The sequence below is a fragment of the Blennius ocellaris genome, assembly GCF_963422515.1.
Source record: "Blennius ocellaris genome assembly, chromosome: 5".
Classification (NCBI taxonomy): domain Eukaryota; kingdom Metazoa; phylum Chordata; class Actinopteri; order Blenniiformes; family Blenniidae; genus Blennius; species Blennius ocellaris.
Window position 1 is genome coordinate 6,130,066 of NC_137654.1, and position 25,791 is coordinate 6,155,856.

The 25,791-nt window shown below is 46.0% G+C and overlaps 1 protein-coding gene across 1 annotated transcript; it reads left to right on the forward strand.

The window, feature by feature from the left end:
* The first annotated feature begins 824 nt into the window (after window positions 1-824).
* tbc1d22b (TBC1 domain family, member 22B) lies at window positions 825-22,109 on the forward strand. The gene is made up of 13 exons (XM_080497143.1): window positions 825-1,150; window positions 6,622-6,802; window positions 7,549-7,714; window positions 9,136-9,303; window positions 10,030-10,100; window positions 10,291-10,419; window positions 10,505-10,570; window positions 11,807-11,921; window positions 12,029-12,135; window positions 12,218-12,293; window positions 14,839-14,966; window positions 15,079-15,174; window positions 18,398-22,109. Exons 1-13 carry the CDS (start codon window positions 1,095-1,097, stop codon window positions 18,524-18,526), a joined length of 1,488 nt encoding a protein of 495 aa, XP_080353269.1. The 5' UTR covers window positions 825-1,094; the 3' UTR covers window positions 18,527-22,109.
* The last annotated feature ends 3,682 nt before the right edge of the window (window positions 22,110-25,791 follow it).

Consider the following 25,791-nt stretch of genomic DNA (forward strand, 5'->3'; position numbering starts at 1 on the left):
TAATCTTGATATAGTTTCTTTAAAATCCTGTCATTTTATTTCTGTGATTGTGTTTTTTATCATATGATAGTTTTTTAATCCTGTGCTTGTGTTTCTGTTTTTAATCTTGTGGAACTGTTTTTATATCTTGTAATGTTGTTTGTCTATCTTGGGATAATCTTTCCATCTTGACTGTTGTTTAATCAGTGAAGGTTTTGTTTTGTTTGGTTTTTTTTACTCTGGTGATGTTTTCTTCATTTGAAGGGTTTTTTCTTTTTTTTAATCCTCTGTTCTAACTTGTTTTGAAGTGTTGGCATCTATCTATCTTTCTATCTATCTATCTATCTATCTATCTATCTATCTATCTATCTATCTATCTATCTATCTATCTATCTACAGTATATATACGTATAAAATATCTAATAGATACATATTAGCTATATGTCTCAATCTAGATAGATAGATAGATAGATAGATAGATAGATAGATAGATAGATAGATAGATAGATAGATAGAGCAAGCTGATTATTATTATTATTATTATTATTATTATTATTATTATTATTATTATTATTATTATTAATAAATACTGCTCCAGGTAGTCCTCTGGAGCGGCCCTCTCCGGGTCTGAGCCTCGGTCCAGGTACTCCCCGATGCGGCCCTGCCTGGCAGGTGTCACCTGTCGGGAGCTCGAGGACGGAGCGCATCTCTCCTGTCACGCGGCTTCGCCTCCTATTGGCAGCCTTCGCTGCACCTGTTCCGCTGCTCAGCCAATCACGGAGCCCCGCTCAGTGCGCTCCAAGATGGCGACTTCCAGCGCTCCGGACCGCTCGTCGTGGCGTCGGAAAGCCGAACAACAGCTCCTCCTGCCCGTCTGAACACGAGAACAGGCAGCGGAGGCCGGGGTGGAACCGAGCGGTTACCAACCGCACAGCCGGGGCGAGGAGCAGCGGCTGCTCCGCCCCGCGTGAACCCGGGAGCGGCCAGCCGGAGCTGCGGAGCCGGGCCGAGCAGCGACTCCTCCGCTCAGCGAGAACCGGGAGCAGGGAGCCGGAACCAGCCGTGGGGGCTCCGGGGGGATCCATGCCGCTGTGACGGGGGTGTCGACTCCGAGTATGGCCACCGACAACAGGATCCATTTTTGGAGGAAAAACGCAAAGGTTCCCGGAAGGTGCGTTCATGACAAGCGAGCTGATTAAAAACTGTAGAAATAATGTTTTGAATAACAGCAGAGAGAAGTGTGTGTGTGTGTGTGTGTGTGTGTGTGTGTGTGTGTGTGTGTGTGTGTGTGTGTGTGTGTGTGTGTGTGTGTGTGTGTGTGTGTGTGTGTGTGTGTGTGTGTGTGTGTGTGTGTGTGTGTGTGTGTGTGTGTGTGTGTGTGTGTTTTGTTGAGCTGACCCATAGAAGCCCCCATCTCTGCTCAGTGTCAAACTGTCATATCATGCACCATATGCTTCAGCTCCCTGTGTGTGTGTGTGTGTGTGTGTGTGTGTGTGTGTGTGTGTGTGTGTGTGTGTGTGTGTGTGTGTGTGTGTGTGTGTGTGTGTGTGTGTGTGTGTGTGTGTGTGTGTGTGTGTGTGTCCGCGCGCGCACAGATGAGTAAACACAATTTGTAAGAAGCATTTATTATAATCATGTCATTTGTAACAAAGCTGAAATAAGAAAATGACTAATTAGTGAAGGTTTGACTGATGTTTGCTTCTGAAGCTTGAAGGATGTGATGAGAATGTGATGAGAATGTGATGAGAATGTGATGAGGTGAAGCTGCAGAGACACACTGACATCTGACCAACAGGAAATCAACCAGGTCTTGAGGATTTCTGAGCTCTGTCCATCACCACGCTCTGCCCTGAACACACACCTCCAGTGTGAAGTGTGTGTTCACCACACTGATACCTTGAGGACTGTTAATTAGTGATATATTGTGCCTCTTATCATCCAGTCCTTTCTATTGCCGCGCGATATGAGGTGAACTTGTCCCTGAGAACTGTGATAACAACATGCACTTCGTTTCAGAAGTGGGACAGTTCGTTCACTTTGTTTTGGGTCTTTTTACATTTTTTTTTTATTTTGTTGTGGCTTTTTCCCCCGTCTGACTTCTGATGGGCTTTCACACCTTTAATTCTTTTTAATTATTAGTTAATTGATCTTTCTGACGTAATAATTCGTTTTTAAAGTTCTGTCATTTTGAATTGGCAGATCATGACTGCAAAGAGTCAGTTGAGCTTCATTTATTGTACAATAGTGGGACATTTGCGAGGCGTATTGTGAAGTTAAGAAAAGTTCTCAGGAGAACCTTGTTGTTCCTGAACTCCGTCAGCAGTGGTTGGTCCCACTGTGTACCACTCTGGAGTTCTTGTAAAGTACAAAAATGTGCATTTCAGGTTGCAAATGAGTGCAAAATCGTCCAGTGACGGACAGAGTTGAATCAAAACATAGAGAAGTTGGATTCAAAAGTTTAAAAAAACGACCAAAGTCACAGACGATCAGACGGAACAATACAGACATGTGGCTGTTATTACAACGTCATCGTTCAGTTATATAATTAACTTCTTTGTTTTTTTCATTCTAAAGAAGTAACATCACGGATGGTTAAAAGATGGCGTTCAAACAAAAACCTCCCAACAAGAAGTGTCACGTTCTAAAATAGTCATCATTTAATTCTACGTCCTTTAACTTTATCACACCAAAACCAACCTTTTTAGTTTGAATTGAGAAACGTGAAGGCCGAACAACATGAAGCGAGCTGCTGATATAATCATCATTATTACAATATCAGAACAAGTCGCAAAAGACTGCAATGAACCGCAAATTCAACATCATGATTTTAGTCATTATCTCATTTGTAAAGTCTCAAAAATGAGAAAAACAACAAACTGCCGAAACCTTGAGAGGTTGCGATGCTTATTTACGTTATGACGCATTATTTCAAAAACGCATTAGCACTTTGAAGAACTGAGCACATGAATAAATGAAAAAAGTTCAATTATAAATGAGGGGGTGTTTTGATAACATTGTTTTGAGGTTAAATGTTCCAAACAGTGACAATTAAACTACATTTCAGTTAACAAACACACAAGGTTTTGCTGATTTCTGTAGTTCTGGACGTCGTTTGTTCTCGATCATGTGAACGTTTCGTAACGAAGCAGCTTTTTGTAAAAGGTTAAACTGGAAAAGATCCTCAACTGAGCGAGATGAGCAACGTCTCCACCGTCCATCCAGCAGCTCAACGGAGTTGCTGTGTTCATTTATTCCCCCTCATGTCCAGTGAAGCGTCAGTGTCCAGCTCTTGATCCCGATCAAGTAATCCTGGCAGCTTGTTTAAAACTTCCCTTCCTGCAGAGATAAATGGACGCTCCTCACCAGTCGTGTCACTGAAACGAGCTTGTTTATGCCTCCTCTCTTGTTATTACACCGTTTGAGTGACGGGTTACGTAAGAACTTTTTCCTTGATAGATCTAATTCCCTCTGCGATGTTGTTGACTCTGAGGCGCGCTGCCTCCCATAATCTCATAATCTCACGTCTTTGAACACACGCCACTGTGTTAATGTGTCGTTGACGTTTCGTTAGTGTTGTTATGGGAGAGGAGGCCCGCGTCAGCCTGGAGACTCTGGTCCTGGATTACCAGGACCTCGCTCTCTTCTCACTTCCCCAACATGTGGAACGTGAACCTGGTGGAGTTGATAGTTCTATTGTCCCGGGTGTTTTCTGTGGCGGTTGAAGCGCTCGGTGTCGCTGCCCCAGGCTGCAGGCGGGGGGGGCCGGGGCGCCTGGTCTCCAGGGAGAGGGCGTTGCTGAGGTTGTGTGTGGGGGGGGGGCAGCGGGTGGGTGGAAGGCCAGGAACCCAAACATAAACATGTTTGAACAGGAAAGACGAGCATCTGGTCTGGCTGCTCGTCCTTGAAGCCGCTGCGATTAAAAACACAGTGCAGAGCCGTTCTCAGCCAGCAGCGGCTCTCCAGCCGGGTCCACGTCGTCTCTCGCAAGACACACCAGTGACGGTTCCTCTGGCGGGACAGGGTTCTGGTTCGGGTCCCGTTCACATGACGACGACTTCAGGTGTATCTGCAGAACAGAGCCTGCTTAAAAAACAGCCTGTTATCGCATGCACGTCTCTCCCCCTCCCTCCTGATCATATCTTGTAAACAAACATGGTGGAGCCGTGGTGGTGGTGGTACTCTCCGTCAGGATTCTAGTTCTGTCGTCCATATCAGTAGTTTCATCGTTGAGACTCTCCCCTGATAGCATCTGGTGCGTCATCAGTCCCTATGAATGTCAGGTTCTCTCCACTTTCTTCAAGTTTATAGTGTATTCTACTCTGCACATGTCTGTTAGGTTTCATTAAAAAAATCAAGCAGCAGCGCCCTCCTGTGGCCCGGCAGACTAACTACATCGCTGTCCCTGTGTCAACTGCTGCAGTTAAACACACTGCTTTTTTTAAACGGATGAGGTGTTGTCATGTGAAACGTTGTCATGTAAACTGGGCCTCAGTTCTGTTGCCGTCAGTCGGTAAACAGGACGACTGCTAAAGGGGAAAAATACCCCTTTGGATTAATTCTTGGCTCTTAAACTATAATAATTCAGAACACAGCCAGTATTTTGTGAGCTCAGCCCTGATTGATTACAGAAGCTTGCCGGTTGCCATGGAGACGGTGACCCTTAAAGACAGAGACAACCAGATACCTCCAGTAGTGCCGTCAATATTTACTCTGCGGAGTTTGGCCTTAAGACTTGAGAAGAACAATAAGGGCAAAATACAGACTTTGACTTTTCACACATTTTGTTGCATTGCAGTTTGTTTCATTCCAAAATGGGTCCAATTCTCTTTTTTCCCCCTCAAACCACAGACAATCCTCCATCATGATAATGTAGGACAAGGTTGCAAGTTGATTGAAAATAAAAAACATAAATCACTTGTACATAAAGTCTAGGTATTTTTGTTTTGAACGCTTATTTAAAGTGCGTCAAAAAATAAAGGTGCATTCTTGTTCACATTTCATCTGGGATAGATGACATATCATTCTCTGCCACACATTAAAAAAACAGTTGGATAAATTCAAAAGTGCATAATTGAAGTAAAGGCTGATTCCTCGTCTCTGGGCGTCTTTGCAACTTCATACAAGGGTTTACTTTTTCATATAATGAGACAAACACATTTGTTGGTAAATCAGAGCTGCTCTACACAGATTTAGCTGCAGGGTGGTTGGTGCAGGTTAATATCCAAAGTGTTGCTTAATGTGGACGTGCATTGTTCCAGTAGAGGGATTATATGTCCTCCCTGCTGCTTTCATTTAATATTCTGGATAAACGCACTGGTTCACTGGTTCACTGGTTCACTGGTTCACTGGTTCACCACGTCATCGGTACCAGACACTCAGAGCTCAGTGATTTTCTTTCTACATGTTCGCCAAAGTTTTGTTTCTTCGTCCAACATTGTTGCCATTTCTAGAAACTCCTCTTTTATTGTTGCACCAGAGGAATTTTTTTTTTTTATCAGTTTGTTTCTGAATGGAAAATAATTTTGTAGAAGAATTGTGTCCGACTTACTTTAATCCAGTGGTTCTCAATTATTTTCTGTCATGCCCCCCCTAGAGGACAAAAATGTTTTCAGCCCCCCCCCCCCCCCCCCCGAATTGTACTACCATTGAGAACCTGATCATATTTATTTATTTATCTGTATAAACCACTGTATGAGTTGCAGGCACCAGCATTCTGCATACAATCGCCTGATTATCAAAAAAAATTAATAAAATGAGCTGGAGGCCCTTTTTTTATCATTCAAGCATGAATAAAGACACTAATACTGAAAGTCGCGCCTGCCTCACGCCCCCCCTGACACCCCACCATGCCCCCCCATTTGAGAAGCACTGCTTTAATCTCACAAGTTTGAAAGTTCACACGTTTGGCATGTTAAAGTTGTGCCGTTTGTGTTTTGATGTAGGAGAGTCCTTTTGTCTTTTACTAAAAAATAAACAGTGTCAAGCCTTTCACCGGCTGTAGAGGAACTGAGCAGGTCTGGACTCTATGAAGGTACTGGATCAAGTAAGACCACACTTTTCTTTCCCACCACCAGCGTCTCAGAAGGGCAGCAGGTTGTTGACAGTGTGATTTCTACTGACTCCTTCATCACTTCTCTTGTTGACGACGATGACTTTAACCATCGTCTACCGAAAAGTCAGTGTGTGCCGGCGGAGCTTCCTGTGACGGCGTCTCACATTGTCCTCCACAGCGTACAGCTAGTGTACGGAGCGCAGCACCCGCCGCTCGACCCTCGACTGCGACGCACGTAAGTGCCGGGCCCCAGCTGGACTGCATGCGCCCCCTCGTCTCCGTGGAAACGTGTTCTTGTTTACGTCGTCACCGTCAGCCGGCGCCTCCCCGACCGTGTTTGGTTGAACTGCATGCACCAGTTCCACCTGCAGCAAAGACCCGCCTCCCGGTGTCCGCCCCCCCCCCCCCCCCTCCTCCCCTCCCCCCCTCCGTGTTTGACACTTTTTTTGCTTTCTGTTCTTTTCGCCCACCGTCGTGTCCTGAAGCTGTTTTGGCTGATCGTCACAGTGCCGGAGTGAGATCACACACACCATTCATGTTTTTTTTGTTTGTTTGTTTGTTTCCCCCTCTCCTGCTTCGCCCCTCTGAAGATACCTCAAAGACTCCAAGGCCAAGGTCAACAATCTGAAGACCAAGAAGGCCTCCAGCTTCCACGAGTTCGCCCGCAGCACGAACGACGCCTGGGACATCGACGACGAGGAGGATGAAGATTTCCTCACGGCCCCGACGCCTCCAGCCGGCCTGCACTCCGTCACACCTGGACACAACCTGGTAACTGTGTTTTCATCACTGAGCGGACAGGACAGGCTCCTACAGTGTGTGGGGGGGGTCCGAGGTCTGGAGGGACACTTTGACCTCATTAACAAGAAGTACTGAAAAGAAAGCTGTGATTGAGTTTAGTGTTGCTCCCCCCCCAAAAAAATACAGATATTTCTAATTAAAAAATGATGATAATCCAGTAGAATAAATTGTTACGATGGCTATGAAGTGCAAAACACGACAAAAGCTCAGAAACCACCAAATCCAGAAAGCAAACCTGTAATAGTCTGTTGACTAGAGACAGTTTTTCACTTCATTAGATCACAGCTGGCCAAAACTCAAAGCTAGAACCAGATTTACATTTCTGGAATGATGCCAATGTGCCCACTACATTGATCTAAACCGATTTATATCTTCAGTTGATACAGAGGAACCATTTAGACACTTGAGTAAAATAATGCTGGACACTTATTGAATACTTTGACTTATCTGGTCTTCTCTGAGGACAGTCACGCTGTTGAACCTTGATGTAGGTTATTATTGATCAAATGTCTCTTATTTCCCTACATCTGTGGACTTTTCATTTCTAGTTGCAGCACCAGTTGGAGAACTTTTATAGGGGGGGGAAATGAGGCAGTTGGCAAATGAATTTGTCTTGATAGAGCTTCTCAGTTCTTCCCTAAACGACATCGGTGGTATTGAAGAAGACCACCTACTACAGTGGGATCTTGTGTTGTGTGTGTTTGTCGCCCCGGCAGCAGCATGAGGCGGCTGACACAGATAGTGAGGAGTCACACGGAGCACCTCCGGCCGGACGGCACTCTCCGGACCTCCAGGAGGAGGAGGAGGAGGAGGAGGACGACTCCACCGTCAACGGCAAGGTGGTGAAGTCCAACAGCGACCAGCACCTCAACACGTCGGCAGGTGAGCGGAGGGTCGGCAGGAAGAGGCTAATGACAGCGGTCGGTCACACTTCCACTGCTGTGACTGATGAAAACTCAGAAGAAAGCTCAGTGCTGCTGCGTAATACCGTCGTACAGGGTGTGGCCTCCAGTGGTACGATTAGACCTGAACACATCAGAAATACAGGCTGACGCACTGCTGTCATAGTAGAAATACTTGTGCTCCCTGGCGCTGAGCGTCAAAGGGAGACGGAGTGTGACTAAGCCTCCAACACACCCTTTAACCCTTGTGTGGCATTGGGGGACAAAACATCCACTAGGTGTCATTTCTCCTCTTAATTTGACCATAACTTTCACTGTATTGGCTCAAATGGCATGATTTTTGCTGAGGAAGCTTACTTTTACATGCAATTGAAAAGTTTGATTTTACATTTTTGACTCGGTCAATAATACACTGTCGGCAAAAAAACTTCCTTATGTGGCGTTGGTGGCTGTTTTCATCCACTAACTTTGACCCCTGTAAAAATATATCAGATAAATATTTCTTCAAAGTTTTTTGGCATAAATCTGTTAATCAACTTCAGTCCTGATCAAAACTACAAAATGTTAAAAAAAATAATTTAAAATGAACCCTTTTAATGCCCATTTAGAAGATAAAGGCACTGAAATGGGAAAAAATACACACAAAATGACTCATTTTCAATATAAAATGTGATCGGATATTGGATTTTTTTTTACATGTTATTACAGTCTTGGAAATGTCAAAGATTAGTAATGTAATTATATTTGAAGCATATTTAGTTTTTGTGCAAAATCAGATTTTCAAAAAAACTCCCTTTGGTGGCTGTTTTCATCCACTCACTTTACAGCTGTAAAAATACATCAGACAAATATTGTTTTTCACGTTTTTTTTACATAAACCTGTTCCTCAACCTCAGTCCTGATACCAAAAAGTATTCCTTTTTTTAAATTAACCTTTTAAATGCCAATCTAGAAGATAAAGTCACTGATATGGGACAAATACACTTTGACAAAATTTTACAATTTTGTGTTTTTTCCCTCCCAAAATCAGTGACTTCATCTTCTAAATGGGCATTTAAAGGATGAATTAAAAAAAAAAATTTTTTTTTAATATTTGGTAGTTTTGATCAGGACTGAGGTTGATTAACAGATTTATGCAAAAAAAAAAGTATAATTTTACGGCTGTCAAAGTTAGTGGATGAAAACAGCCACGAACGCCACATACTGAAGTTTTTTTTGAACGCCACACAAGGGTTAAATGAAAAAAAAAAAAGGTAAGTATTTTCAGCAGTGTCACACACAGATGAGGTCACGCCACTGCAGCCACACTGTTCTGCACCAGGATCAGTTAGAAGAGCCTCCCCCGCTGGCCCGTACCACCTCATGACGCCCCGCCGGGTGTGCTTGTGTGCCTCTCCCCAGTTCGCTCCACGCTGCAGAAGCAGCAGTCTCTTCCAGTTCGACAGATCATCCCGCTGGTGGCTCGCATCTCGGACCAGAACGCCTCGGGCGCGCCGCCCATGACGGTGCGGGAGAAAAGCCGCCTGGACAAGTTCAGGCAGCTGCTGTCCAGCCCCAACACTGACCTGGGTACAGCTGCACCACATCAACTCAACTCGACTTTATTGATAAAGCGCTGTAAGCAGCCGTAGCTGAGACAAAGTGCTGTATATTGAAATAAAAATATAAGAGGCAACATAAAAACATTCAAACAATAAAAAAAAGTTAAAGCAATAAAAACAATCAGATGGTAAAACAATAAACAAAACATAAAAAGTTAAAACAACAAAAAACGAAGGCACTAAAGCCAGAGCAGAGTCTCACGCTGAGGTAAAAGCCAAAGAATAAAAATGGGTTTTAAGACGAGTTTTAAAAATAGACAGTGAGGGGGCTTGTCTAACAGGGGGGGGAGAGGGGGGGGGGGGCATTCCAGAGGTTAGGACCGGCAGTGGAAAAGGCTCTTTCCCCTCTGAGCTTCCGTTTGGACCTCGGTACCTCCAGGAGCAGCCGGTCAGCTGACCTGAGGCCCCGAGCAGGAGCGTAAGAATGAAGAAGCTCAGAGAGGTGAGGCGGGGCGAGGCCATTTAAAGATTTTAAAACAAATAAAAGAGCCTTAAAACGGACTCTGAAAAGCACATCAACACAAAGCCGTTTGTCTGGTTCGGGGTTTGGAGGCTGATGCCCTGCACTGTGCAGCTCCTCCGTTTCAGAAACGTTTTTCCATTGATATGACGGGATATTTCTCAGAATGCTCCAGAGGTTGAACGGTCTTGACGGTATGACGGTGGGTCTTCTCGTCTTCCTGTGTTGTTGCAGAGGAACTGCGGAAGCACAGCTGGTCCGGCATACCAAAAGAAATGCGTCCCGTCACGTGGAGACTTCTCTCTGTAAGACCAACGGCCTCCACACACAGAAACATTACACACCGTTTTCCACGTTGTGACTGTTTGACGTTCTGCTGAGCTGGTCCGACTGGCGAAAAGCTTGATTTCCCCAGATTATCTCCTCTCTGTTCTCTCTGTGCTGAGTCTCTGGAAGCTTCTGTTCGTGATGCCCGTTGCTCTGGGTGTGTGACAGGGGTACCTGCCGGCCAACAAGGAGCGCAGAGAGCTGGTGCTCAGCAGGAAGAGGGAAGAGTATTATGGCTTCATCGAGCAGTATTACCACTCCAGAACAGACGAGCACTACAAAGACACATACCGACAGGTAAAAAGCGTTCTAGAACACTGACACTATCGTCTTACGGTTGCCAAGGTTTTTATAACATCTCGACCATCTTGTGTCCCATTAGATTCACATTGACATTCCAAGAACCAACCCTCTGATCCCCCTTTTCCAGCAGCCTGCTGTACAAGAGGTACCGCCTCATGTCGCGTTGCTCTTCGCTTTATTTCTCATTTTGTCTTCAAACCAACTTGGCTGTTCTATGAATCAGGAGTCAGAAACTGCTCAGATCAGGGATCAGGCTGACTAAAGCCGAGCCTCCATGATATGTGAAGTGACAAATACACGGTTTCAGCTCCAGTTACTGGCAGAGTCACGGTGAATACCTCGGTTCACCTCAAGGGTTTACAGGAAGGTGGCGCCCTGCAGTATCAGGTGATGACGACTCTTTTCTGGTTGGATTAGTCCACGTGCATTTTTCTCTATGAACGTCATTTCAGTCCATCGAACCTGCAACCCTGAGAAACAGAAATACGATCACCAGTCACTTAAATACTTCTAAATACATTAGCAGTCAAACATTTGAACACACACCTTGTAATTCAATGTTGTTTTTTTAATTTTCATGACTATTTACATTGAATATTTTCACTGAAGGCATGAAAACTAAGAATCTACAATGTAAAAAAAAACATTAAATGAGAAGGTGTCTCCATACATTTGGCAGCATGTCACAGCAAGCAGACGCTTCAGGGTGTCGGATTCTGAGACGTCCGGATTCACTGAAACTGCACGGAGAAGCTTCTGAAGAAGATTAAGTTTTGTGGCCTGAGGAAGCTGATAAACCGAAGGCAAACCTGGAGACACCAGAAACCGTGAAATGACCCCCGAACAGACTGACTGTACCTTCCGTGTGTCCAGAGCAGGACGGGAAGCAAAACCCTGCTTAAATCACCAAAAGTCAGATGAAGTTCTGTTCTTCATTCAAATAGAGGAACGTGGTGTTTAAAACCAGAACTGGGTTTGTGAGCAAAGGCCCTTTTCCTCTACCTGCTCATAGTGTGTCTAGTTAAAGTCAACTATGTGTTACATTACAGGCTCAAGGCAGAGGAAGAGTTTGTCCAGATCAATGTCGTCTTCCTTGAGCTATAAGAACCAACAACCCTGATTTGAAGTTGATTCAGTGAAGATTGTGAGCAGTGAGGGTGAATTCCTGTGAGCATGAAGCTGCATCAGAGTTCTGCAGCTCAGGGAACTTGATGGAGTCTGTATTTCCACAAAGGGGCTTTAAAAAACTGGACAGCTGAAGTTGTCGACTTCCTGCTCATGGCTTTAATGATTTTTATTAAAAAAACAAGTGTTATTAGAAGGACTAATGTAACAGTCACCCAGTGTTCAGACTAACGGATTGTTTTGTTTGTGTCCTCAGGTGTTTGAGCGGATCCTGTTCATCTGGGCCATCCGTCACCCGGCCAGCGGCTACGTCCAGGGCATCAATGACCTGGTCACGCCGTTCTTTGTCGTCTTCCTCTCCGAGTTTGTCAGTAAGTGACCTGCTTGAAACGTTGCCCCCGTTGGACACCGGCAGTAGTGACCCTCTGGTCCGGAGTGTGGCCAGAGAGTCACACGTCTGCTGGTGTTTGTGTCCCAGCGGAGGACGTGGAGAACTTCCAGGTGGCGGCGCTGCCTCCCGACACCCAGAGGAACATCGAGGCCGACAGCTTCTGGTGCATGAGCAAGCTGCTGGATGGAATACAGGTGAGGCCCGCTGTGCACGTCTCCGCCGGCTCCCAGAGAACACCGAACACGTGTGTGTTTACTGACGTGGGCTTGGTTTCAGGACAACTACACCTTCGCCCAGCCAGGAATCCAGAACAAAGTGAAGGCTCTGGAGGAGCTGGTCAGCAGGATAGACGGTACGTCTCCACACAGCAGGGACAGCCATTAACCCTTGTGTGGCATTGGGGGGACAAAACGTCCACTAGGTGTCATTTCTCCTCTTAATTTGACCAGAACTTTCACTGTATTGGCGCAAATGGCATGATTTTTGCTGAGGAAGCTTACTTTTACATGCAATTGAAAAATGTGATTTTACATTTTTCACTCGGTCAATAATACACTGTCGGCAAAAAAACGTCCTTATGTGGCGTTGGTGGCTGTTTTCATCCACTCGCTTTACAGCTGTAAAAATACCTCAGATACATTTTTATTTTCTAATTTTTTTACATAAATCTGTTAATCAACCTCAGTCCTGATACTAAAAAGTATTACTTTTTTAAAATTAACCTTTGAAATGCAAATTTAGAAGATAAAGTCACTGATATGGGAAAAATACACTTTTACAAAATTTTACAATTTTGTGTTTTTTCCCTCCCAAAATCAGTGATTTCATCTTCTAAATGGGCATTTAAAGGGTTAATTAAAATATATATTTTTTTAAACATTTGGTAGTTTTGATCAGGACTGAGGTTGATTAACAGATTTATGCAAAAAAAAGTTGAAAAAAAATGTTCTTCTGATATAATTAATAAATTATAAAGTTAGTGGATGAAAACAGCCACGAACGCCACATAAGGAAGTTTTTTTGAACGCCACACAAGGGTTCAATATCTACACCAATATACACACACACACGCATGGAGGACGGACAGATTAAACAAGCCTTTCCATGAGCTCAGCTTATTCTGGAGAAATAAGATAGTCACACGATATTTGTAAGGTTTGACGCATTTCGGTGAAGTAAACATCAAAGATGCTTTGCCATGAGCTACAACTGCGGGAACTACTCTGAAAATGGTTGCAGGTCATCACTCTAAGATGGTATCCTTGAAGCAGCCACATTTTTGGACAGATATTTAGCGGTTTCACATCAACAACATGAACATGTTGTTGCTCCACACGTCTGCTTCCTGCCCGTCATTACAAACCAGCCGTCAGAGATGAAAGCAGGTTTTACCAGACAGGCTTGACAGGTTGACTTTCCCAGAAACTATTGAATGACGTCAGGAAGCCCCGCCCCCAGCATGCAGGCACACTGTCTCAAGAAGCCCCGCCCCCAGCATGCAGGTACACACTCCCTCCTCTGACGCCACAGCTGGAGTCCTTTCAGTTTGCTTTTTGTCAGAACAGTGTGGACGTTGATGACATCCTGTTGAAATATCAATGACAGGTTGAAGGACACTGAAATGACCAATGTGTGGATTAGAATTAAAGCGATCGAATTAAATGAGTTCAAATTGAATCCGAAGTGTTTTACAAGGGGTGAATCCAGCGTGCTGTAGCACTGTGCTGCCAGCAGGGGGCAGTGTGACACTGAGCCTTGGGAAGGAGCAGGTGAAGTGAATGAACTGCCTCAGGGTGAAGACCAGAGGCGTCAGACTGATTTCAGTTCAGGGGCCACGAAAGGTCCAATTTCACCTCGAGTGGGCCGGACTAGTACATTAGAGCCGTAATAACCTTCAAATTGAAACTTTTCTTTGTTGTGGCGCAGAGTGATGAAAACTTGTCCTCTAACTGTTGCATCACGCTTGTTTTGACAAACTCCCCTGACAGGCTCTGAGGCCAGGTCTCTTAGAAATGTCTTTAGAATGAATTTATTTTTTATTAGGAATTTTCACTGCTTGCTCGGTGGTTTGGCAGCTGGTTCACCGCCTGTTGTGGACCTTATGTTGGACACCCTCCCTCTGCAGGGATGGGAGGGTCGGGAGAAGAAGAGGGAGGAAGGGATGGAGGCAGAACCCGACACAAACAGCATCTACATGTACTGATGGAGTTTTACAATTGTTCCACTTCTTATCTCTGACAAACCAATCCTGGTACTTCATAGTTTCCATAGTTTGGAAAGGCTGTACAAGAGGGAACACTGAGGATAGAATTGGAGCGCCAAGTAGAATAACAATCATTTGCCTCCATGAAGATAATTTTTTTTGTCTGAAATATTGCAGAAAAAGCACTGTGAGAAAACCTTCATCTTCCATGAATCGTTTTCAGGTCGTTGCTCTTATTGTGACGAGGTGTTTTCTCAGCCGGGCCTCTTCACTTCTATCTGCAACGTTTAGGATCAGAGAGATTTGCTTCAGGCCCCCGAAATGTTTAGGTGTGTGTGTGTGTGTGTGTGTGTGTGTGTGTGTGTGTGTGTGTGTGTGTGTGTGTGTGTGTGTGTGTGTGTGTGTGTGTGTGTGTGTGTGTGTGTGTGTGTGTGTGTGTGTGTGTGTGTGTGTGTGTGTGTGTGTGTGTGTGTGTGAGAGGCATTTCTTGTCCCAGCGTCAAGAGTGGGCGTCGCCCCCTCGCTCACACTGCCCCGCCCCCTCAGTCAAAATGTAGTATTTCATTTTTTCCATATATATTCTTTTCAGTCCATAATGTGTTCAAATAACCCAAAACTGGGAAGAAACTTCACTGACTTGTTAAAACCGTAATGAGCAGTTTTACAAATTCCAATCTCATGTGTTGATTCTTCAGAGGACATTCACAATCATTTCAAGCGCTATGAAGTGGAGTACCTGCAGTTTGCCTTCCGCTGGATGAACAATCTTCTGATGAGGGAGCTGCCGCTGCGCTGCACTATCCGTCTCTGGGACACCTGCCAGGTAGAGCCGCCTGTCAGTCACTGTCCAGAAACATGATGGAGGGGAAGTGGCGGCGTTACAACCAGACGCTTTCTCTTTAAAAAAGCAGAACACTGGTTTGTGTTTCCCCCAGGCTGAAGCAGAAGGTTTCTCTCACTTCCACCTGTACGTCTGTGCCGCTTTCCTCATCGAGTGGCGCAAAGAAATCCTGTCCATGGTGGACTTCCAGGTACCGGCGGCTGTTCGTTCTCTCCTCCTCTGGACTCATATCAGGACACGCGTCGTCGCCCAGAAGTCACATTTGATCATGTTGGTGTTGACCTCAGGAGACACTTGAGAGTCTTTTTGGTTTGAGCTCTTAGTTCTAACCAGAATTGCTCACAAGAGATCGTTGAACCCCAAAACGAGGACTGTGGTTGGGTGATTATCATAAACTCACCTCATTACATTTAGCTGCTGGCCGCTAACATGACTAGTTATAAACTTTGACCCCCATGTGATTCACAAATAACCCTGTATTTCATTTAAACTCTCTGACGGGTTGCTCTGCGACAGGTTGGTACACGACTTTTAAGAATTGATTTCAAGACAATTTAATAATGCCTCCTTTAAAGAAAAGATAAATATGAATGAATGAATGAATGAATGGTTTATTTCGGTTACAGTTTCAGTATAAGTGCGGTTGATGAATTTTTGTGCAGTTCATGGTACAAGTTCACACTCCTGTGTTTTTTTTTCAATGTTTCCACAATATACTTGTAACTGAACTGGGTAGAGGCTGAGGCCAAGGCTTATTTTAGCCTAGCCCTTAAAAACCCGTGCGGTAACCCCAGACACCAGTGATGCAAAAAATATATTCAAATTTTAAAAAAGCAACTGGAGAAAGAAAGAAATAATAATAATAATAAACATAGCAGTCGTAATACGAGAGAAAAAATGAATCTGGAACATAACAGAAGTAATACATGAGAAAAACCCAACCAAACAAAAAGAAGTAGCAGAAATGATTGTTCATTGTAACCATTGATTATTTTTCTTTTTACTGTTTTTTTGAAGCAGAACAGTGATTTGCACAGTTTTAAGTCGTCACTGAGACTGAGACCATCACAATATCACTATCAGATGTTCTATTCTCTGATCCAACGAGATCGATGCTCGCTTTTATCAGAACCTTCAGACAACCACAGCTAAAACCTTCATATTGATAGTTTTCCTCCTTCAAAGAGCTAAAGAGAGAGTCGCTCTGACTTCGCCAGCGATTTAAAAACAACAACACTGACCTGAAGAGCAGAAAGACGACAGATTCATGACACCCAGAGTCGCCCAGCGAGAAAAGCTGCTGGCCTGGTTAGTGGTGAAATGAAAGCTAGAATCTAATCCAGCTTTTTTTATTCAAACACAGTGAAGACACCAGGGTGGACCAAGGCGCTGCACGAAGAATCCATGAGACGTAAAACTGCACAGTTCACATGTTTACTTAAAATGGAAGCATATCGATGCTAACTAGCCTAGCAGGTAGCAGCATCACTGAGCGGGGGCACACAGATAAGCCACGACCCCAGTCACACCGCTTTTCTGCCAAACTTTGATATTAGCTGCGAACTCCGAGCGTCTCCATGGCAACAGACTTTGACCTCCTCCATGAGGTGCCTCTCCCATCTGCTTTGTATGGGACATTTTTTTTCACCGTTTTTTTGAATTTTAGTCAGAAACCGTTTGTCGTTAACGTCAGCTCGGGTAGTTTTTTGCGAGAAATTGGTTGCAAACATACATACAAACCAATAAATACAGGTCACACAAAACTAATTAACAGTGATTAAAAACATGGGTAATATAAAAGACATTGAAAACCATATCGGTGGTGTTTTGAAAACAGGCGGGGGAGGGGCCTGTCTGACGGACAGAGGCGGGTCATTTTCCAGCTTTGGGCCAACAACCACAAATACTCTAGAACAGGGGCGTCAAACTGATTTCAGTTGAGGAGCCACATCAACCTGATCTGACCTCTGGAGGCCCAACAAGTCAAACAGAACATTAAACTGCAGATATGGACAAATACAAAGGCTTTCCTTCTTTTGATTCTTTTGTAACTGCAAGAATTTGGCAGTCTATTCTAAAATATACATTTTAAAGGAAATCAGATATTATTATATTTGCAAAAAAAAACCAACCCTCAGTCACCTGTATCTGGATATCGTATTTTTATTCACGATTAAAACAATTTGTCATCATCTGGACTAATTGTTTTGAGTTTACGTTTCTAAAGTATCACTTCACATGAATTGGACTCATTGTTTTATTGTGAAAGGTGTTGCGTCATGTGACCTCCACAGATGCATTAATGTCGGGGGTCAAATTCTGACCAAGGGTGGTTTTGAATGTCATTTTTGCCAATCTGGTGTTTTTAGATCAGCCTCTGTCAGTTTTCATATTTATACTTAAAAAAAAAAAAAAACTTCTCATGGCGGCCGGATTAGATCGTCTGGCGGGCCGCTTCTGTTTGACACCCCTGGTGTAGGATGAGGAGATCATGTCATTCATGTACGAGAACTGGATTAAAACTAATTGCTGTGTTCCCCTGTTTCCGCTCATCCAGCCCGTTAAATGGTAAATGGTCTAGATTTTATATAGCGCCTTCTAACCACACTGAGTGCAGTCCCAAAGCGCTTTACATATCAGTCATTCACCCATTCACGCTCACATTCACACACCAATGGGACAGAGCTGCCATGCAAGGCGCTAGTCGACCACTGGGAGCAATTTAGGGTTCAGTGTCTTGCCCAAGGACACTTCGACTCATAGACCAGTGTAGAACCTCCGACCTCTCACTCCGAAAGACGACCACTCTACCACCTGAGCCACGGTCGCCCATTAAGAAGTTCGTTGTTGGTCTCCCTCACCCCCTCACTCCCTCACTCCCTCCCTCACTCCCTCACCCCCTCACACCCTCACCCCCTCACTCCCTCACCCCCTCACACCCTCACCCCCTCACTCCCTCACCCCCTCACACCCTCACTCTCTCGCACCCTCACTTCCTCACTCCCTCACCCCCTCACTCCCTCACTCCCTCACTCTCTCGCACCCTCACTCTCTCGCACCCTCACTCTCTCACTCCCTCACTCTCTCGCACCCTCACTCTCTCGCACCCTCACTCTCTCACTCCCTCACCCCCTCACTCCCTCACTCTCTCGCACCCTCACTCCCTCACTCTCTCGCACCCTCACTCTCTCACTCCCTCACCCCCTCACCCCCTCACTCTCTCACTCTCTCACTCCCTCACTCTCTCACACCCTCACTCTCTCACACCCTCACTCTCTCACTCCCTCACTCTCTCACTCCCTCACCCCCTCACTCTCTCACCCCCTCACTCTCTCACTCTCTTACTCCCTCACTCCCTCACTCTCTCACCCGCTCCTTCTGCTTTCTAAACGTAACCTTGCTGTGCTCTCCAGGGCCTCCTCATGCTCCTGCAGAACCTTCCCACAATCCACTGGGGCAACGAGGAAGTGGGCCTCCTCCTGGCTGAAGCGTACAGACTGAAGTACACGTTTGCAGACGCGCCCAGCCACTACAAGAGATGAGCCAGACGCGTCCCCAGCAGGACGGAGACGCTCGTCCTCTTCAGGTGTTTGTGGAGGAAGTGGGACTGCAGGGACCGCTGCAGCTCTGCCGTCTCCTGGGCTCACACACTGTATTATTAAGGGAACAGGGATGTTTGTGAGTCTTTTTAGTGAAGGACGAAATCTACAGATTCTATTTTTTTGCAGATTTGTTTTAGTAGTTGTTTTACAGGGAAAAGATTTTAAGTAGAAAGCGACAGACCGTTGGACTTTGATCATTTTCTCTTTTAAAATATGAATAGTCAAAACACTGTTGACACGTCGGATATAAAACCGGTTTTCAGTCGTGGTCCTGTTGGTTCGACAGCTGTAAACAGAGACCACACGTTAAAAAGAAAAAGAAAACAACAATTCTCTTTAATCTCACATTCTGGAAGTGAGGTTCTTTAAAAAAAAAATGTTCTGTAATGTTACCAATGGAAACATTTAACTCGTGAACGTGTCGGACGTCTCGCTGGAAGTTGAAGAGATGAGATAAGAGGAACGGTGACAGGCCTCCTCTCCCCCTCAGCACAGAGCCGCAGTCCTTCAGTTTCAGATCGTCTCGTTTCAGCCTCATGACGCTTCGTTAGAAAATGTTCAGCACCAACAGATGTGGAACCGTCCACTCCAACCAGCGCCGTGCAACATCTGTCTTCTGACTTTAAAGGGGCCATATGCACATTTAAGTAATGCCTCTTGTGTGCTTTAGGTGGCAGTCGTGAGTCTTTTTGAGTCACACTTTTAGTGAGTAAATACCAACGAGCGCCGAGACGCTGGCTAGCTGCTAGCACGGTAGCGTGCTAACGTCAATACCAAACAGGTGAAAATCAGCATAGTGACTCTTCACTTTCTTAATTCTGATTTGAAAATGAGAAACTACGACTTGATGTGCCCTCAGCAGCCGCCGGTGCTTTTCTTCACTCTGCTACGAACACGAGTGGAAGAAAGTCGTCACTGCAGCGATCGTGTCCACGCTTTATTTTCCCCCGACGCCAGGAGTTGTGGACGTCTCATTGACGTGGCCTCAGACACACACTGACATTAAACCACGGCAGTCGTGAGAGCACAAGACTTTAAACCAGAGCACGACAGCAAAACATTTCTAACGACGACTTTCCAGTTCTATCAGAGAATAAAATCACCTGGAAACTCCAAACGCTCTCAACATTTCGACCCGTCAGCAGTGAGTGTGTTTACATGAAGGTCGGCGTCTCCGTGAGGATTTAACTTCAAATGAGGCTGAGCAGTGTTGAAGAGGAGGCTGGGCAGTGATGAAGAGGAGGCTGGGCAGTGATGAAGAGGAGGCTGTGGACCTGTGAACCTGCATCAAGACGTTCTGGAGAAATGTAATACATAATGGATCTGATCAATAATCACTGAGATGCTGAGGTCCTTGTAAACACACTAACTTTAAATTCATATCAAACTACACTCCCGTCTCACCTGGTCGCCATGGAAACACTGCAGGCGGAAGACCCGAGAGCAGAGAACTGACTTGGGCAGGGTTCAGGTGGCGCCGTGTTCCTCCACCCCGTCGTGTTAATCTGTTGGTTTCACCTTCAGTTTGAACTCTGGCATTTAACATCTTGATGAAATCTTCCCCACCAACTGCTTCAACTCAACTTTAGTTCTATTTTAGAAAAAGTCCCGTTTTTAATTCTCCAGTAGAGACGAGCTGCAGCTGCTCGGACCTGAAAGTGTTGATTTGACCAAAGCGGTGATGAACCTCGGCGTCGGTGTTGAAGCGTCCTGCGTGGCCTCGTGTTGCTCTGAGTCTCTGCCTCGGCCAGCACTTCTCCAGCTCACACCTGCTGTTGCTCCGGTGTCTCTTGTCACTTTGTTCCCGCTCAGCAACACCACAGGAAGTTTTTTTTTAATTTTTTCTCCTTTTTTTTTTTCCTACAGTCTTTATTTTGTGTTTCTGATCTTCGACCTTCGGTACCAGTGAAGTTTAGAAGACGAGACAATCCGAAAGCTTCAGTGTTTTTTGTATTTGACTTTGATTGTCTGAACGGTTTATTTTTGTTTAAATCCACACGGTCTGGTGTTGTTGGATTGGATTGGATATGTTGTGTAAATATTGTCTATGAACTTATCAGCTCTTGTCGCTAAGATCTGGTGAAGCAGAGACAAACCTGCTGAAACATGCAAACTTCAACACGTCGTCTCTTCTGACACCCGACGGCGACTGACTGTTGCTCCACGTCTCAAAGGTCTTTAACTATGAAGCCTGTTTGTCACATTAGGACTTGTGAAGAAGGTCAAAACAGGTTTTTCCACCCTGAACGACATCACATCTTTAAAATCGTCCATTTCACTTCAGTGACAAAAAGGTTTTGGCACCTGGTGTAAAAACTAAACCATTATTTCTGGATGAAAGGTGGAACAAAAGTCTTATGAACTTTGTGTTTGTGTGGTTTTGCGTAGCGACTCAGACCCTCGGAGACGTTCCTCTTCCAGATCTGATGGAATTTAAACGTGGAGCCAGTCAGTGTGAACTGGACTTCACTGATCTGGGAGAAATGCATCAGACGGAGAGTAGAACCTGAATTTTGTATGTTTGAGCAGCACTTGTTTGTTGGAGATGACCGGACCAAAGGGTTCACTGACATTATTTCTAAACTGGAATCTGTTGACATTCATTTATTGGATTTGTGAAACAGTGTTTTGCCGGGGGTGTTTAAATCCCTGCTCGTGCCACGCGCTACCCTAGTTTGTAGGATTCAGTGGCGTTCTGCTGAACGTGCTGCTGAAGGGTCTTAATACACTAATTGTGGTCTGGAAGCACCGGAGGCCGGTGGCGTTACACGTCCTGCTCCGTCTCTCTGGAGGCTGGGAACTTGTTGACTTGACACTGGAAATCAAACGCTGTGACACCGACGCCTCCTTCACTGTTGACCAGTACAAAAGTGGAGCTGCGTTGAGATCTCCGGCCTCTGGATACGCTGTCATGGCAACAAGACAACACTTGAGTTATAGATGGTGATGTATTACCATGAGACTTTGTTCGTCCCGCACGGGGAGACTCAGTCAACACAGCAGCTCCACGTCACAAAGAAGAAGAAATGTAGCCTAGAGATACATTCACACATTATTAATGGAACATCTAATGTGGTATGAGGACGGGTGGAGCAGATGAAGCTTCTCAAGCTGTTCTGCTGAATTCCACACGAGAAGACGGGAGGTTTGTGTCCAGTGGTTCTTTGTCGTCACGACGCTTATAAGTCTGGTACCATTGATGATCTGTTTGTTACCGTTTGCATGAAAGACATTGTTACAGAAGAAGAAACGCAACTTTTCATCCCGATCGAGCTTCGTCGGCCATGTTGAATGTTTTTGTAACGTCACTTCCATTCTCTCTGGTGCTCCGTGCTGAATGTGTCGCTGCGATGACTGTATTCTTCTCTGTTTTCATTGGCGGGTCACGTGTTCTCCGATATGTGCTGTGGATCCGTAAAGGCTGTACGAAACGATTTCAACCGGAGAATGTGCAACTGGGCGGAGCGCTTCTATAGCCGGAGCTGGCTTCAGCCGTCAAATGAAGAATCATTAAGTTATTACGGAGCCTGCTGGATGTTCTCTTTTTAGTTTGTAATAAAACTGAATTCTTATTCATTTTGTGTTTCGTGTTTGACTTTGAATCTGACCGACCACAGAGGTACAAGAACCTCAACGATTCTGTACCTTACAAGAATCATTGAGGGTCCCAACGACTGCCTGGAGAAACGAGATCTCTGCAGAGAAATAAAGGGATTTTCTCTGATTCCTGCGACTTCACGAGAAGATGGCGTCCAGTCTGGAGCCGCCGTCCACTAGAAGATGGCGTCCGGTCTGGAGCCGCCGTCCACTAGAAGAGATGTGACGGGGACAGAGCTGGATTTACAGTCTAGTGGTGAGAACGTCACAATTTACATTGGATATCCAATCACAGAAGGCGGAACCAAGTATGGATGAAATGAATTTTTTTTGCGGGAAAAGTGGGAGGGTCCAAAATCAGTGGTGAGGAAACTCGCCTAGCTTCTAACTGCCTACGTCCGGACGCTAATCCCGCTCACCGCGACAGCCGGCTATGTACTAAACAGGCTCAGTAGTAAGGCCGGCCGGACGGCTACTTTCCTCTATGACTAATGGCACTTGGTGAATTTATAACAAATTGACTCCGGAACAGAAGACGGCCCTCCGGGAAGCTGGACAGGCAGCCTGGGGGGCGCAGGTCACCCTGGAGCATGCCTACTGGGGGGGGGGGGGGGGGGGGACAACATCGACACTGACGTAGATGGGACTCCTTACCTAGTGGACGCAGGGGCAGAAGTGTTGGTGACCCGCAGAAGCCTCAAAACTGAAGGACACCTCAACATCCAGCTGGCAGAGACGGGACCGTCACCAGGCTCCATTTCGCCGTCTGGAAAAGGATTGTGTGGGCGCTAGGACCAAACAACCTAATAACACTAAAGATTTAGAAAACCTGCACAAACCTGAAAGACAGAGGATGCTAGTCAAAAGCAGACGAGAGAAACTACAAGTACGACTAATCCGTTTCAGTCCCCACCAGCAGGGCCAGTAGCAGAGGGAGTGGTACCAGCCGGTGGACGTGGCGGAGGTCACGGAGCAGAAGGTCACCGAGAGTGACCTCACCGACTGGGAAAGAGCAGCTGCGAAGGATTCTCACACGAGCAAACAAAGCAAAGTTCAAGAACGTGTTAGGTGAAAAACCTGCAAGAATGAGCGAAGAGAGACAAACCCCAGTAACCAGGGAAAAATAAAGATTCAAAACAATTTGCTTGTACAAGGGCAAGCCCAGTTTTATTCACCGTTAAAGTAGGGTTACATTCTCATCCAGAGGTAAAACATAGCAGGTTAACACTGGTTCCCAGGCCTGTGTGTGTGTGTGTGTGTGTGTGTGTGTGTGTGTGTGTGTGTGTGTGTGTGTGTGTGTGTGTGTGTGTGTGTGTGTGTGTGTGTGTGTGTGTGTGTGTGTGTGTGTGTGTGTGTGTGTGTGTGTGTGTGTGTGTGTGTGTGTGTGTGTGTGTGTGTGTGTGTGTGTGTGTGTGTGTGTGTGTGTGTGTGTGTGTGTGGTACACTTCTATATGAGCTGTGACAGTAGGAATGTCCTAAGATTAGATGTTTCTCCGGTCCGGAGGCCAGAGACCTTGAAGACGTCTCAGAGTGGTACAGTTTCAATAAATCCTCCCGTGAATACAAAGTACAACGACTTGTGGTCTTGCAGGTGTAAAACAGCGGACAGTCATTAAAATAGATATGCATGAATTAATGATAACTTCAAGAATACCAATTTCCACTATACTAAGCAATAGAGAATAATAAAAATACAATTTTCACTTATCAGAACGACTGTGGTGTTTTAGGTGAGAAATACACGCACACCATAGTTGGCGGAGTGCATCCAGCTGTCCTCCAGTATCCGCTCAATCCAGGTGCAGTTGAGGAAATGGACCTGATCGTCAGAGAGTTGAGTGCATTGGGAATCATCCGGGAAGAACCGAACCCCATCACCAACAGTCTGACCAGAGGGCAGAATCAACTAACCAACGCCAACCCGGAAAAGAACATGACTTCCTCAAATTTGCCTACTGGGAATAATCCCCTGACCGACCGATTCACTGTGAGTAGTACCTCAAACTCCACTAACCATTATCCTCTGATATGCCGCAGCGAAAGCCTCGAGAGATGCGTGGAGTTCTGGGCGGTCGAAGTGACCTGGTTCGTCTACTGCTGTGTCGGCCAGTGGGAATTGGACCAGCCCCTGAGAGGCATCATGCTGCTGCTGGGCCTGGTGAAAACAGTAATGAAAATCTTCTGCTTCGGGGAGGAAGAGTGGACCCTGTCCCTGTTCATGACCTACATCCTAGGGCGATTGTGGATCGACTCCTCCAGGACTGGCCTGGTGAAGGGAGTGGCAGTCGTCCCGTGGATAGTGTTTGATTCTTCCACCCTGTTTTACCGGCCCATGAGATGGTGCAGCGCAGTTTTCGAAGGCATATTAGTGTTGTCGGTACTAGCTCACCTCACGGTCATGGCGATGGCGCTACAAGAAAGAGGAAGAGGACGTTGGCTGCGAAAAATCGGCACCATAACACTCTGGGGCGCAGGCTGGGGAGCAACTGCTTTCCTGTACTGGTACCTGGAAGATGTGTCGACTCCTGCAGTAGCCTGGTTCATGCTGTATGAGGCTCTACACCCAAGAAACCGTGATCCACCAAGGAGCCCAGGACACGCACCGCCAGTGCTGAGGTCCCCCTAGATCGGAGCGTTGCACCAGAGACGCGCTGGAAACAGGCGCCAGGGCTAGTATAGGCAGCCCCAGGAGCTAGCATGCTTGCTAATGCAAAAACTAACCTTTTTCCCTTACTAACCTAATTACAAGTTTTCCCCTTTTGTTTATTTTTTCAGGCAGATGCCAAGTGTTTCAAATGTGGAGACACCTTTGAAAAGTTAAAGAGGTTGTGGGATGTTCCACCTATGTGGTGGTGTGACACCTGCTATCCCAGGCATTTTCTCCAAGGGGCAGTGAGGGGGATATTCTGCATGAGAGATGATTCGAGCCTGCCAGAGACGTCGCCGGTTGAGTGCATGGAGATGGAGACCACGGGACGAGTACTGGGGAGCTCGGCGAGTTCAGTCTGCCCGTACCCGGGTCAACATACTGCCGGAGTTTACTATCCAACCTACACAAAGCTGTGGCAGCTCCCTGACGGGTCTGAAGTGACCATCAGTCATCTGACCGACGGGAGGTTCCTGATCATAGGGAATAGAGGTCCGCGTGCAGACACTAACATTCCTTCCAGCGTACCAAGCCAGGGCGGAGTAGAGGAAGAGATGGAGCAGGAGAACTGCCTGGAAGAGGTGATGGAGGAATTTTTAGGTACGTTGTCTTCTCCGCCTCCGCAGGAAGTACAACCATCCCCGAAACCAACCAAACCCCTGGGATCACCAGTGAGCAGCTATGGTGTCCCTCCAGTTTTAGAGAGAGAGGAACCTCTGGAAAGTGACACCCAGAGCCCAGATACACTGTTAACGTTGCTGTCCAAGGACGAGGCGGTGGAGAGCATGGCTGCAGCGGTGGAGAGCATGGCTGCAGCAGTGGAGGCAGCTGTGGGGGTGGTGATGAATACAGAACCATTCTATGAGGACGTCACCGAATCTGAGTCATCGGAGGATGACGACAGCGCGGAGTCCCTGGACCTGGACGACATGACAGTGGTAGATAGCTGGGGAGATGGGGG